This window comes from Dipodomys ordii, unplaced genomic scaffold (genome assembly GCF_000151885.1).
Source record: "Dipodomys ordii isolate 6190 unplaced genomic scaffold, Dord_2.0 Scaffold80, whole genome shotgun sequence".
Taxonomy (NCBI): Eukaryota; Metazoa; Chordata; class Mammalia; order Rodentia; family Heteromyidae; genus Dipodomys; species Dipodomys ordii.
The window spans coordinates 1,431,412-1,447,163 of NW_012267296.1; the positions used below are offsets into that span (position 1 = coordinate 1,431,412).

The window sequence follows — 15,752 nt, forward strand, 5'->3', positions numbered from 1 at the left end:
CTCCTCCCCCTCCTCCTCCTCCTCTTCTTCCTTTTCTTCTTCCTCTTTCTCTTCCTCTTCCTCCTCCTCCTCTTCCTCCTCCTCCTCCTCTTCTTCTTCTTTGAAAAATTATATCATTACTATCATTCTAAAATTACTTATAATTTCTCTATTTTTCTCTTGATTTGAAGAGGGTAATTAAACTACAAGCACCTCTTTAATCTTTGAGTTTTCAATATTTGTATAGTTCTCATGTAGATGTGCACATTACTAAATCTATATTATTTTTTTCTGTTGGTTTTTTCTGTTATGTTTTTATCTCAGGAGATTCAGATATTGAACAGGGCAAGTTTGAACTTCCCCACCAAAAAAAAATAGGGAGGAAAAGTAAAAAAATGATTTCTTATTTGTACCTGTGGTTGAGGATGCGTCCAAATCTCCACAGTCATTGATTCTTTCATGGGAGTGTGAGATCTTACCACCTCCTTCATTTGCTTTAGAAAAAGGAAAAAAAAAAACAATAAGTATTCATATGCCATTTGTTGTAATTAAATCCACAGAACATGTCAGAAAAAGCATATAATATTATATTTATTTATTCTATTAAACATATGGTCAAATTGTGAAGGACAATGTAAAATATTTAATTCAATGAAGCTGAAAAGAATTACAGTGCAATATTTTAAACACTATGTTTGTATCATGGTTACAAATTTAAACCTATCTTCTATGTGTTGTACACTCAAATTTATTATATTCTGTATAAATTATTTCCATATTGAACAAATAAAATATAATATGAACAAGTATGCAAGTGCTCACCTACCAATATGATATTTGCAATTGAATAAATTTATCTAAAAACAAATTATACATTCTTTGTTTTTAAAATATTGTAGGTACATGATACGCATTTCTTTATATTTGCTATCAGGATGTGTAGTAAATGTTTGGTTAAACCATCATTTGATGCTTGAAAAGAGAAGTGTTATTATGTAGTAGAGAAAATCCAAATCCAATTAAGTGACTAGTGGATTCTTATAGCAGAGGAGAGTAGTTGTATCACAGTATCCATGTCACATTTTTTGCACTTTATGCTGTTGCTTAGTGTAATACAAAATCAAGTGTCATCATTACTATGTGACAAAGTTTTTAGGTGCCATGTCACCATGAGTTTATTTACTTTTTGCTGTTTTTAAAAATTATGTAGATGTGCAAATTATTGCTATTTAACAAAGAAATTTATTAATACAATGCAGTTGATCAATGTCACCCCTTTCAACATTCTCACACATCACTCTCCTACCCATCCCTTACCTCATTCTTTTTAATTTTGTATTATATACATTGTATTCTTGTTTGCATTACCCCCATTTCTTCGTTCTTTATTTTTATTCTAATGTTTGGTCATTAGTCAACATGAGAAAAGAAGAAAAGTTTGAGATTAAAGATAATTGAGTAGGAAAGTTTTTAAACAAATAAAACAATATGAACAATGTTTATTAATATTACCAAAATCAATCACCAATGTAATATTCTGATTTATAAGAAATTGCCAACTAAAAGAAATAGAAGGTTAAAAGAGAACATTATCATAGCAGAGTTTATTCATGAGAAATGTCATAAATAATAGGTTGTAATTCAAGCAAGTTCTTGAAAGGCCTACTTGTTAGCCAGCCAAAGAAAGCTATTTAATGATGGTGAGCAAATGAAAACATGTTTGCTTACAGAAAATGAAGAAATGTGTCCAGAAAAAAAATAAACTTAAGATTAACCTTTTGGAAAATACACTTACTCAAAAAAGTTGAGAACATTGATAACAACTACAAAAGTGAATACACAAAGAAAGAGATTATTTAGAATGAGTTTCCTTGTCTTTTAATGAGTTAACAGATGCAATCAACAATGAACACTTGTTCTTTATGTGAAGAAGTAATGTCCAGTTTGAAACAAATACATGATTAGCCTCTATAAATAGTTCTCATGTAACAAACAAGAAAGAATATTTTCAAAACAACTACATGATTAGCCTCTATAAATAGTTCTCATGTAACAAACAAGCAAGAATATTTTCAAAGTAACCAAAAAAACCCTGATTAACTAAACATGATATGTGATATGAAATCTGCTAATGATCATTATTAATGATGGATGGTAAACAATATATGTGATGGAAAGAAATTCAATTTAACAAAACCAAGCTTATAAAACATGAAGTTTTCAGGCTGGGAAGGTTGCTCAGTGGTAGAGCGCTTGCCTTGCATGCTCGAGGCCCTGGGTTCGAGTCCTCAGCACCACATAAGCAAAAAGAAAAAAAGCCAGAAGTGGCGCTGTGGCTCAAGTGGTAGAGGGCTAGCCTTGAGCTGAAGAGCTGAGGGACAGTGCCCAGGCCCAGAGTTCAGGCCCCACTACTGGACCCAAAAAAAACAAAAAACATTAAGGTTTCAATGCTTATGGCTATTTACAATGTTACTTATCAAAAGATTCTGCAAAATAACTTAATCTTGTGTTATTGAATTACTAATGTCAATGTGGAACTTTATTTACTTTTATGAACTGAATCATTGTCATTTTGCAAAGTTTTGAACATATTGCATATCTTAACTTATCCTACCAAATAATCAGAGGGATGGCTTATGAAGTATTGCAGAATTTTTTGAGCTCAAGATAAGATTGAAAATTTTATTTACTGACATTAATCTTGGCTACTATTACACAATCCTGTGGAGATTATGTTTTGCTGAAAACTTGAAGCCTCTTAATAAATCAAAAAACAAGCAAGAAGTAAAACTGCTCATATATGAAAGATATATTATAATGAATTCATATAACAACTGAAAATTTCTTTCAAATAAAAAGTTCTGTTGAATTACTTTATGTACTCCAGTCAAAAATTAAAACAAGAAGCAAAATCTTTGTCCCTCACACAATCAAAAGATGGAATGAGTTGTGACAAATATGTGACTAAAATATTTTTCTACACTTTAGTTGAAAATGATTCATCTTCTGTATAATGATATGAGGGGCAAACTCAAGAAAACGAGCTAGTATATATAAATATATGTTTATATGTGTATGTGTATATATAATGATATATACATATATATAGCTATATATATTTATTATGTACTGAACTAACATAGCATAGTCATGGATTGATAAGAAAATTTGGAAGGGCCCATGTTCATCCAAAGAAGACATTTTCATTGATGAAACACACAAACCATTAATCTTAATAATGTTGCATTACCTCAACATTACACTCTGCTATATTTAGTTGCTTTCCATTCTTAAAAATTTTGTGAATTTGGGCTTGGAAGGTGGCTCAGTGGTACAACGCTTGCCTTGCATGCCTGAGGCCTTGGTTTTGTTTCCTCAGGAACACATAAGCAAAAAGAAAAAAGACAGAAGTGGTGCTGTGGCTCAAATGGTAGAGTGCTAGCCTTGAGCTGAAGAGCTGAGGGACAGCACCCAGACCCAGAATTCAGGCCCCACGACCGGACCCCCCCAAAAATTGTGAATTTGTTTCTCATTTTTAAAAATAAATATGAGACAATTTAAAAGAAATGTTTGCCAATCTTGAACAAGGGGGGAAAGGAAGATGGTTAATTATTATCAGTGCACTATTGTTTGAAATTAGTAAAATTGCATGACAGGATGGGGAGGGAGGTTTTTTAGAAGGTTTTTAGTCAAGGAAGGTACATGAGAAATTTGTTCCAGATGACTAAAAGTCCAAAGAAATATAACAAGATGATAAGATAAACTTATGAGTAAAGAACTAAACATATAAGCTTGATGTAACTGTAAAATTTGGTGGTGCGTTTACATTTGTATTAGAAGCGAAGTAGAAACACTCAAATATGCCTGAAAAAAGGTGTGAATGATAGAAAATTTGCCGTAGATGTATGCTTAGATATTACATTTAACTTTTAAAAAGTCTCTTTTACTTCTGTTGTTGCACATTTTCATCATCTGATTTAAATATTCTCTTCAACTCTAAGCTGTTAGATGTCTGTCTAAGATTTCTTCTGTCAAATACACAATGATGTATTCAGATGCCTACTGAATTAATTAGAGACCTATTTAAAGTAGCTAAAAGTTTTAAACTATGTGAAAATAGGTTGGCCATTTAAAATTTGGCAACTAAGCATATTTATTATACAGCAGGCTTACTTATCAAAGTATTAAAAGATTTTATTTTATAATACAAAGACAAAAAGCCTTAAATAAAATGTTCCTTTTCTCTGTCTCTGTTCTTCCTGATTCTATTCACTTGCACATCAAAGCCTCAGACTTATAAATTTAAGAATTAGGAGCCCGAGGCCAGTGGCTTATGCCTGTAATCCTAGCTACTAAGGAGGTTGAGATCTGAGGATCATGGTTCAAAGCCAGCCCGGGCAGGAATTCAGTGAGAGTCTTATCTCCAATAAACCACCAGAAAACCATAAGTGGCACTGTGGCTCAAGAGGTAGTGTTTGCCTTGAGCTGAAGAGCTGAGGGATAGTGCACAAGCCCACAGTTAAAGCTAAAGCCCCATGACCAACAACAACAAAAAAAGAATCAAGAAGTCATCTAATAAAATAGTACTAATATACAGAAACTCTATAATGCAGGTGAGATAAATTGAAATGTTAGGCAATTTCAGTGTTTAAATATATTCAAACTCGACGGTTTTAAGAAAATTAAATATGGTTGTTCATTGATACCTGAGATATAAAGTTCAGATTTGCATTTCTGTTTTATATGTACCATATACTGAATGTATTATGCTATCTTTCCTTTTATGGAATTAACTGTCACGCTGTCAAGAAAAAAGCCAAGTGCTTTACAGTAATCACGTCTTTGTAGGTTTAAGTCTCATTTTTTAATCCAGATCATTTTAAGACAGTGCTCAGTGCTAAAATGTGAGATGAAACTCTTGCCAATGATCTCAAACAATTTTGAAAAGTGTCACTGTCTTATTGATAATAACAAAAATTATAACTCAAAGAAAATATGGATAAATATTGGGTGTGAATATGCCAGAATTAGGAATATTTAGGTCATAATTCACTCACTAAAAGAAAATGTAATGCTATATAAAAATCACTGCTTTTTTCAAGCAATGATATATTATTTTTCTAACAATGTTCTCTTGTACTAAAGAAAAGGGCATAAGAAAAAGATAATGTGCTGATTTATATGATATTATTTAGACTTTTGAAAATTAAGAGTAAGAAATAGCTAGATTCTTGATATTTAATTATAAGAATTCAAAATAAATGCCTCAAATTCAATTAAATCTCCCTCAATTTTCTCCTGAAACATGAAGTATGAAAAATTTAAGCAAAATTTCCATTCACACACATGTGAATTGTAGCTCATAATACAGACAATTAGGTCTCTTTTGTGATAATTAAATATATTGACAACTTCTAAAGAATTTGGTCTTTCAGAAAAATAATAACTGTTACAGGTAACTTAAGAATAAACAGATTTCCTAAAATATAACTGTCTTGAACAAAAGGGATCATCAGTAAGATAATCTGATTAAAAACTTAAATCTGTCAAGTTCTTCTTGCTGTTCTCAGTTATTTTCCTAATGGCTAAGAGAATCTGAGCTTTAGACTCCTCTTATTAAATGCATTACTCAACCTGACTAATATCAAAGCAAATGGTGTACTCTAATTTATTTAAAGGAGAAATGAGGTATGTCACTTTATTTTAACTTCTTGGAATTTTTGTTGCCACTCAAACCTAATGGAAAGAAAGTCATCCTCATAATATAAATCATGATACTACTATAGATTACAGTCTAAACAATACATTAATGTTTCAAAATTCTAGCAAAGGCAGAACACAGAGTAGCTTCAACATATTCAACATATTTTTTCTCACATATGGCAAATTTTCCAACAGAAATGTGGGTGTGTTTCCATTTTTTAGGTAATCCTACATACCCCAGGAATGTCAGGTTTTACAAAAATAGTACATTTAATGGTGTTACAATCATTTCTTTAGTTATCAAAGATTTTAGCAAGCTTATCTATTATTTTTATTCAATTGCCATATATTGGATATATTGACAGGTTATTGAAAAAAATGTTCTTTCAACCAGCATATAATTCATTTTCTGGAGAGTCTTACATAATATCTAAGAAAATGATGTATGTTTAGTGATATTAAATACTGATGCTTATAGTGATGACTTGCTATCATTAAATGATCTGTAATTACAGAAAAAGAACTTTGATTACAAATTAATATTTTTAACTCTTTCTTTCTGCTTGACAATATGACTCAATTCTATAATCCTAGGTATATATGCAGAGATTAGCAGATCACAGTATAAAACCAGTTAGGTCATAAAAGATTTGAGATTCCTTCTCAACTTCTGGCTGGATAGAGTGTCATGTACTATTATCCCAGCTATGTGGGAGGCACAATGGCTTGGCAGTAGTGCACTCCTCTAAATCCAGCAACATAGAGCCTATAAATCAAGCAAGATCATACTTTGAAAATAGCCGAAACAAGCTGTGTCCCTATTTCAGCATTTTGCTATGTCCCTTTCCCTCCCCAAATTAGAAAAATGTATATACAAGATGCAGGGCACCAACATCCAATACAGTGAAAACAGGGGTTATACCGTGTGAAAAGGTTGACCCATTGTAACAATGAGGTATACAAGACACTATGTTGAAAACGAACTTCACAACTTGTGGGGTAGGGAGGAGAAGGGGAGGTGGAGAGGGAAGGGATGGTAGGGGAAAAACAAAGGAGGAGGTAACAATTGTCGATAGGAAATGTACTAATTACCTTACTCATGTAACTGTAACCCCTCTGTACAGTATTTTTTTTACAATGAAAATTATTTAGAAAAAGAATATAGCCAAGGCAAACTAGGAGCAAAAGTTGTGACAAATATTAGAGCACCTACTTAACAAATCTAATGACTCTTAGTTTGTTTAATACAAATGATGTTTCAAAACATGTATGCATTTTATATTGATCAAACCAAGATAATAGTACAATTTTGGTCTCCAATGTTTATCTTCTTTTTGTTTTTATATCATTCAAGATTGTTTTCTATCTTAGAATATATAATTCTCAGTTAAAATGATTGTAGTTTTAAGTTTAGATAATGGTTCAAGTAAAAAGATTAGCTATAAACTTGATGTTTCCTCAAACCTCAAAATGTGAGAGTCAATATGAGTAATATTATGGCTGTTCAAAGATAAGTAAAGGTAGATCTGAATATAAAGCGAATATTGAAAAGTTACAATGAACTACTTAGTTAAAATGCTATACACAGCTAAATTTGTATAAAAATCAGTGAAGGTTTGGGATGAGACAACAGAGAGGCTGCATTGAATAGGTTTAGAGATGTAGTTTGATTGTAAGTGTTTGGCTTAAATATTCGAGTATTCTTCATGTGAATAAATATTACATCCTTGAAGTATTATTTTTCTTTTAGGTTGAGCTACAAAGATTAACATATTTCCAAACAAATTTACAAACTGTGTTTTACCATAGTTTTGGAGATGACAAAACACCAGAAAATGTATAATGTATTCATATTTCATTTCCAGGTTTAAATGACACACATTGGTCAGAACTAGAAGGACATGACAATTTTTATTTACTAGTATTATGGCATAATATTCAGAATGTTCCAAAACATTGTGAATCCAGAGTATCTATGAACTAGTATTAATCCTTTTTTATTCTTTTATGGTTGTGTTTTGTTTCCTCCTTGCAAATTTCTATTAAGAATAATAAATTTCTAAATTTCATATTCATGGATAAAATATGTCAAATGATTTAACACTAGGTTAATGTAAAGTAAAATTTACTTTAGATTATTTTTTTCTTGGATAACTGCCATTATCAAAACTACAATGATTTCTTTAAAATATATAAGGTTGAATTATTCCATAGGCTTGTCCAATAATTTTCAGCCTTGTCTGAGACTCTCTGAACTAGTTTAGCGTTCCAAGAAAAAGGAGATATTTCTTTTGAATGTAGTTAGACACAAGGGAAAAATGGAAAAGAGTGAAGAGTAATTTGGGAAGGATATAGTCGTTTACCCATACAGTTTCCAGGGATTCTGCCAAAAAGCAAACAGCTATTTTGAAATTGTCTTTAGGGTAACAAGCATCAGGTGGAAAATTCAACAAGGTTGAAGCACTTAATTAGATCTGTTATCTTAATCATCAATTCAAGTGTGTGTTGTGTATATGTGTGATTGAATGTGTGTGTGTATGATTGTGTGTGTGCATTTTGAGAAGTGGAGATGTTAGAGAAGGAAGATGCTCAGAGGTTTAACAAAACCTGACATGAGATTTGCCAGATGGTTTGGCATCAGATTGTAAAACTTGAAACTAATCTTCATTTAAGAGTTTTAATCCTTGTATCCTTCTTATAAAGCCCCCTGCTCTTCTGCTAGGGTGATTCTGAAAAATTATAAATCAGGCTTTAAAGAACAGCTTCTATGAACAGTCTTCTTAAATCTCAGCTAAACTGAGCAAGAAGATTACGCGTTATTATGATGTAGCAGAGCAGGATTTTTCCCGCAGGAAACATAATGATGTGAAAAAGGATAAAGCTATCACTCTGTGCAAAGAGGTCATCCACAGAAACATAGAATAGCAATGCTTTTCACACAGATTACTACGACATGTTGAAATGTTCGCATAGTGAATGTTCTTTCTGTATGTCTCGGTGAAGCGTTGCGATTCTTACAAGCATCCAAATCTAGATAGCAAGACACAATGGTCCATGTTAAACTACATGGTAGCCTGCTTGGGGTACCCAGAGAGCACAGCTTTCACAGACTTAACTAAAAAAAAATGTTGATATCTGAGGTGATTTATATTACTCCCAGGTTGTCACTTTCATTTCAAAAAGTCTTCACTCCATATTTTCAACATAGTATTGTACTAATTTTTAAAATGACTTATTGTAATAGGAATAAATGACAAAGTATTAAATAAACCTATAATTCTATTTTTTTCATATTTCAGTACATTGAAGACCAATTAAAATATCTACCATAAAATGAATCTGAATTGTTCATGGGTTTCAATTGTTCAATAGACAAATATTGATTTTAGAGTAGATGACTGAATTCCAATGGTTTATTTAATATCAGATCATTTGGACTTTCCTTATCAAAATGTCAAGAAAACTATATTCCATGGATTAAAATAATATTTTCTTTGCTAATTTATTATATTTCTTACTTGCAATTCTCTGAGAATGGATCAAGTTCTTCAAATTGACCACATATTTTAAATTAATAACAACTATTTGCACATTAAGATCTAAATCCAGATAATGATGAATAAGCAGAAACACATAAACACAAAATGCATTACTTAATATTTACTTTAAATGTGATTATATGTAAAATGATGCTATGCTAATTTGTTGAATGCTTTCTAATTTTTAAGCAGTTAATAATGTCTTTAATAGTCTTTAGCTTATAATTTAAATTAATATTTTTTAATTTTACTTTATAAAATTTTACAAATATTTTATAGATATTTTATAAGCTGGCTGCCGTGGCTCATGTCACAACACAGGAGACTGAGTTCTGAGGATTGCAGTTCAAAGTCACCCCAGGCAGGTAAGTCCATGAGACTCATTTCTCCAAATAAACACATGAAAACCGGAAATGCTCTGGTGGCTCAAGGTGGTAGAGCACCAGCCTTGAGCTGAAGAGCTCAGTGACAGCAACCCAGGCCAGAATTCAAACCCCATGACTGAAAAAAAGAAAGAAAGCATCTTGTACATCTCATTGTTTTTTCCCTTCTCCTCCCCAAATTATAACAACATCAAATGCAGTGAAAAGAGGGGTTATACCGTGGGGGAGGGACATCCAAAGCAACAAGAAAAAATCACATGGTACCTATAACTATGTTAGAAACAATAGCAAGAAAGAAAAAAGAAATAAGACAAGATGAAAACAAATAGGGAAAGATGAAGTAAAATTCTCTCTCTTTGCATATGACATGATCTTGTATTTAAAGAATCCCACGGACTCCACTCCCAAATTACACAAGCTGATTTGCCAAAGTATCAGTGTATAAAATTAACCTTCAAAAATCAATGGCTTTTCTGTATGCCAACAATGACAACAGTGTGGCTGAAATCAGGAAAGCAACTCCATTCGTAATAGCCCCACAAAAACTAAAATACCTAGTGAGAGACCAAAAATAAGTTTAGCAGTAATTTCAGACAAAACTAAAACATTTGTCATCTGTTATTGGAAAGTAAGTGTTAGATCCTGCACCAAGGCAAGATAACAGTAAGAAGTATTAAGGGATCAGGGTGCCCTGACCAATCCAGGAATTTGAGCAGTCTCCCCCCCCCAACTCTTCATGAAAACATTTAGGACAAGACATAATTCAGCATTCCTGTGGTTAGCGCCACTTATCCAACCAATGATGTAAGATTTAACCTATCCTTTAACGGCTAAGCTAGAAAGTCCCTACCCTTACTGGAAATGATCAAACCCCTAACCAATGATCTTGACATCCTTTCCCCTGCTACATACTCAATAAAAATCCTGCTGGACAAGGGGTCAGGGTTCACAACTCTGACCCACTGTGTCGGTGACAATTGTGAATCTCGAGCTTGCAAATAAACGACTCTTTTGCTGTTTGCATTGGTCGTGGTCATGGTCTCTGTGGGCCGCTGGGGGGGGGGTCTCAAGTTAGAGTCTAACAGAGGGGGGCTTGTCAGGATCCCCCTCATAAGCCCACCCAGATACCTGATCAGAGAGTTGGAAAAATGGCCAGTAAGTTAAAGCATTGCGGCTTTGTAATTATCTGGTATCTGTGTTGCTTGTAGGTTTGGTATTGGAGTAGGCAAGAAGTGTTGGGGGACACACTATAAGACAGCCAATGGGACAGGGGGTGATGTCCCCTGGATCCCAAGTGGGAGTAAACTATCAAGAAAGGGGTTTGAGTCCCCTGGTGAGTGATATTTTTGGAAGTCCCCAGTCCGGTACTTACTACTTGATAGTTTACAGGGTAGGCTGTTTTAGAAGGGGTTTGAGTCCCCTGGTGTATCCAGCATTGTCAATCTGACAGTCTACAACGTGCATGTTTTAAATGTGTTTTGTTTCAATGTTTGTATGTATGTGTTTTGGAAACATTTCTCCTCCCAGATTCATTCTGATGAGCCCAGAGGAGACTGGCTAACAACCCCTTAGTATCTGTTTCTCTCTCTAGCTCCTTTTTTATCTCCTTTTTTTCCTTGCACTTTAAACTGACCTCCTTCCCTGCCCTTCACTGCCACCTCCTCCACCCTCTCTGGAGGCAGGGGGTAGTGGGGGGCAATGAACCTGGAGGATCTAGCAATAACTTGGAATGGCTGGCAGGGAGAACTCCTGGCCGGAGGAAACTGCCACTGACCACCTCCAAGTGGCACCAGCAAGATCTTAGCCTCGGGTCTTGGCCCAGGGTATCTGAGTATGGGGGAAAACCTGACAGTCTGAGGGGATGGCCATTAGGGACTTCTTTCTCTTGCCCTAAGATGACTTGGAATTCTCCTCCACCTTGGAAGGCCCCTGGATCAAGGTTTGAGGAATCTAAAGAAAAACCCTCCAGAGGTGAGTAGAGGGGGTTCAAGTCCCCTGGTAAGTGAATGGTGGTGAGTCATCATCCCATTCACTGAGAAATGATTTTGACTTTGTGGCCACTTGTCTGTCTTGTTTACTTCGGTGTGTTTTCTGTTCTATGTTTTCTGAAGTAGGGAAGATCTGGGTGAGAGTGGCAGGCTCACTCAGCACACTCTGGATTCAGCTTGCTGAGTGAGAACAGCACAGAGTCCTGGAAGGGATAAACTGGGAGCCCATTAATCCCTAACTCAACTGTTGGTGGTTGTCTAGTTCTGTTTTAGAATTGATACAAGTTTTAAATGTGGATCCTTGTTTTTTGTGTTTATTTGTGTTTTTGTTATTTATTTGAACATCTCTGGGGGAATAAAAGTCCCAGCCTCTAGCTGAGCTCGGTCACAGACCTACTAAGTCCCCCCGCCTTGTGTTACAGCAGCCAAGAGGCGGGGCATGGACAAGCCTCAGGCTGCATCTTCTCCCTGTGGAGGCTGCTGGAGTAGAGGTGAGGGTGTAGACAGAAGTGAGCCTGGTCTGGGTTCCGGGAAGATGGAGGAGGAGACACTAGAGGATAAACAAGCTCTCGCATAGAAAGCAGTTTTAGTGTTCCAGTGAACAGTTCTAAGCCAGAGAATCAGACCAAGTGTGCCATCACAGTACAGAGAGTTAGGCCAGAGAGGGAAAATCCAGGCAAGAAGACATATCTGAGCATTTGCCAGGAGCTGCGGCTGTGGCTGCAGCAGCAGGGGCCATAGCCGCCATACCTCCAACACAGAGAGTCCAGGACGAAGGAGCCTGACACGGCAGGCGAGTGGATTCTACTCAACACCAGCAAGAACAGACAAGGAGCAGACATCTTCATCCTGCAGTTTGTGGACCAGAGATGACCCAGGAACCAAGACTCGGCGTGAGTATAAGCCTGACATACTCACTTCTTCTCAGGGAGCAGAGAAGGGAAGGCTACCCCTCCCCCTCCCCACTACTGGAGATCTCCATCTTTGATACTGACAAAGGCCGGGCTGAGCTGCTAACTCCAACTCAGGCCTTGGAAGAAAACTAGAGTCATTTAGCAGGTCACAAGAACCTAAACTGACCTGCCAGACTCAGCTCCACCCAGGGAAAAGTGACCCAGCTCAGGCTGCCAGCCCTAGGAGTGGCTTTATTCACTGGCTAAACAGAGCCAGAGGTTGCCCCTCTTTTTAGCAGCCTGCCAATCAATAGAAACTGAGTAAACATAAACCCTGAGAATGGCTCCAGGCTGGGCTCTATGAGTTTCTCACAAGCTAGCCCCTCAAGGAAAACCTACTGTTTGCTGAAAGGCCTCAACTCTACCCAGAACCTAGCCTCATCACAGGTCTCCAAACGTGAGGAAACAGCTATCTCCCTCTTTCGTGATACTCAAAGTAGATCTCCCTCCCATTGAACTAGCCTGGGAGGAGAATCACAAAATCCTGGGTAAAGCAGAGCATTTTTCTGCCTGCTCAAACAAACTGACTTAAGAAACCAGCTAAGCCACAGTAAAATCAAACACCACAAGCATTCCAGAGACTCCAACAAGAGGCTGGTGACGGACATAAGGGAGTTACAGGATCTTCCCACCCCTCCTGCCAAAAATCAAAGAACGTTTTTTTTATACCTTTTATATTTTTTTTTTCTAAAACACTTTTTAATTTTTAATTTTTACCTTTTTGAAAAAAAATTGTGTTCTAGTAACTTTTTTCCCTCATAATTTTTATTTTAGGGGTATATGTGTGTGTGCAGTTTTCTTTCTTTTAAAAAATTTTACTTTTTTGTTTTTGTTTCGCTCTACTGAACTTTTGATCTTTTTTTCTTTATTTACCATTCGTTTCACCTTTTCTTCTCTTTTGTTCTTCTTTGTGTGACTTAATTGCTGTTCTGCACATCCTCAGAAATGCTCGTAGTAAATTATTAGACCTTATCCCCCATTGTGTACACACTTAATCCAGAAATTTATTATTCAATTCAAAACCTCTTAGATTTAAATTCCTTAATAGCAGTACTATCTCTTTATACCTATATATTTTATGTATTTTTATTTTTAATTTTTTCAAGTCTCCTTTATATCCCTCCACTTCTCTCATTATATCCACTGAATATTACATTTTCATTTTGCATAAATTTTAAACATTGCACTTTTCATTTTTAATTTTTGCTTTTCTATTTTTTCTTGTCTCTTTTTTCTCTTTCTCTTTCTTCTTTTTTTCTCTCTCTATTTTCATTTTATCCAACCTATTTCCCACTTTGAGATTAGGACTTAGTTAAGTTAACTCTCTCTGTGCCTTCCCACATCCCTCTATTCCTATTTTTACCCACATCTCTCCCTAAACCTAATAATTTCTGGTTTGCCAAATTCTTCTTTACGATTTGTAGCCCATTAATATATAGTTGTTTGATGTTGAATAAATATATCTGTTGAACCAGAGTGTATCTGCAGACTTTTGACTGTGCAATTACAGACTTGGTTGATGCTTGCCTTAAGATAGTGTTCTACCACAAAACTGGTGTTACTTTCATCCCAAATGGGCAGAGTAAGCCGGAAAAACACAAGAAAAATGGCAATTCCGGGTATCTCAACTCCCACTCATGATAATCAGGGGACAGAACAGATAATGAATAATCCAGAGGAGAGTTCCCAAATAGCTCTACAAACACTGCTGGCAAACATAGTAAATGAAAAAATTGAAAACCTACAAAGGACTCTGTAGGGGCGTGATAGGGAGAGACAGGAGGCAACCCAAAGGTTAATACAGGAAAAAATTGAAAGCCTACAAAGGACTCTGTATGAGTGTGATAAGGAGAGAGAGTGGAGGCAAACAAAAGGTTAATACAGGAATATAATGAGTGTGAGGAAGCTACTCAAAAACTCATACAGGAATTGTGTGAGCAGCTTGAGAACACTCAAAGAGAAAGGCAAGAATGGCATGAGCAGGCTGAGAACACTCAAAGAGAACTACAGGAATGGCATGAATGGGAGGAAGCTAAGCAAAGAGTAATACAGGAATTGAGAGAGAAGGATGAGAATACACAAAGATCACTAAAGGCATTCATGGAATCTATTAACAAAGAGCTGAAGGAAGTCAGGGAGACCACAAAGGGAATGCTGAATGGAACCCAACAGAAGGAATGGGAGTCCAAGGAAACCATAACAAATCAACTACGTGATTTGAGAATAAACACTAAACACCAAATCAAGGCAGTAAAGAAGTTCATACAAGATCTAAAACAAAGCTTCAACAAAGAATTTGAAGCCATCATAGCTGACCAATTAGAAGGAAAAGAAATAAAAAAAAAACAAAGTAGACAATTTGACAGCAGGTTAGACCATGCAGAAGATCAAATCTCGGGGATTGAAGACAGCTTAGATGTTATAGACAAAGAACATAAAACCATCCAAGACAAGTCCAAGAAATATGATAGATCTATTCAACACTTGGAAGACACCATCAGAAAGTCTAATCTGAGGGAAATGGGTGTAGAGGAGCACCTAGAAACAGAAGTTAATGGACTAGGAAAATTGTTTAGCAGGATCTTATCAGAGAACTTCCCAAATATGCAAAAAGATAGGCCTATTCAGATACAAGAAGTTTTTAGAGGATTGGGAAGGTGGCTCAGTGGTAGAGCGCTTGCCTTGCATGCATGAGGCCCTGGATTCGATTCCTCAGCACCACATAAGCAAAAAGAAAAAAACCAGAAGTGGCGCTGTGGCTCAAGTGGTAGAGCACTAGCCTTGAGCTGAAGAGCTGAGGGACAGCGCACTGGTCCAGAGTTCAGGCCCCACGACCAGACCCCCCAAAAAAAAAAAAAGAAGCTTTAGAACTCCAAATAGAAAAGACCAAAATAGGACATCCCACTGTCACTTACCAAACATGAAAAAAGATAGGCCTATTCAGACACAAGAAGCTTTTAGAACTCCAATTAGACAAGACCAGAATAGGACATCCCACCGTCACATTGATCCACACGGGATTAATTCAGAGCAAGGAAAAGATCTTTAAAGTTGTCAAGGAGAAAAGATCAATCACCATTAAAGGGGAACTAATTAGAATCACCTCAGATTTCTCAGCAGAGACAATCAAAGCAAGAAGAGCCTGGAATGATGTATGCCATACCCTAAAAACAAACAACTATCAACCAAGAATACTGTACCCAGCTA

At 35.7% G+C, this 15,752-nt stretch overlaps 1 protein-coding gene across 1 annotated transcript in view; it reads right to left on the reverse strand.

Annotated features, from left to right (window-relative positions):
* The window catches only part of Pcdh11x (protocadherin 11 X-linked), a 695,630-nt gene that overhangs the window by 377,671 nt on the left and 302,207 nt on the right, over positions 1-15,752 (reverse strand). The window contains exon 6 of the mRNA XM_013024979.1: positions 393-473. Within this exon, the coding sequence (XP_012880433.1) occupies positions 393-473 (81 nt within the window). The remainder of the gene's footprint in view (positions 1-392; positions 474-15,752) is intronic.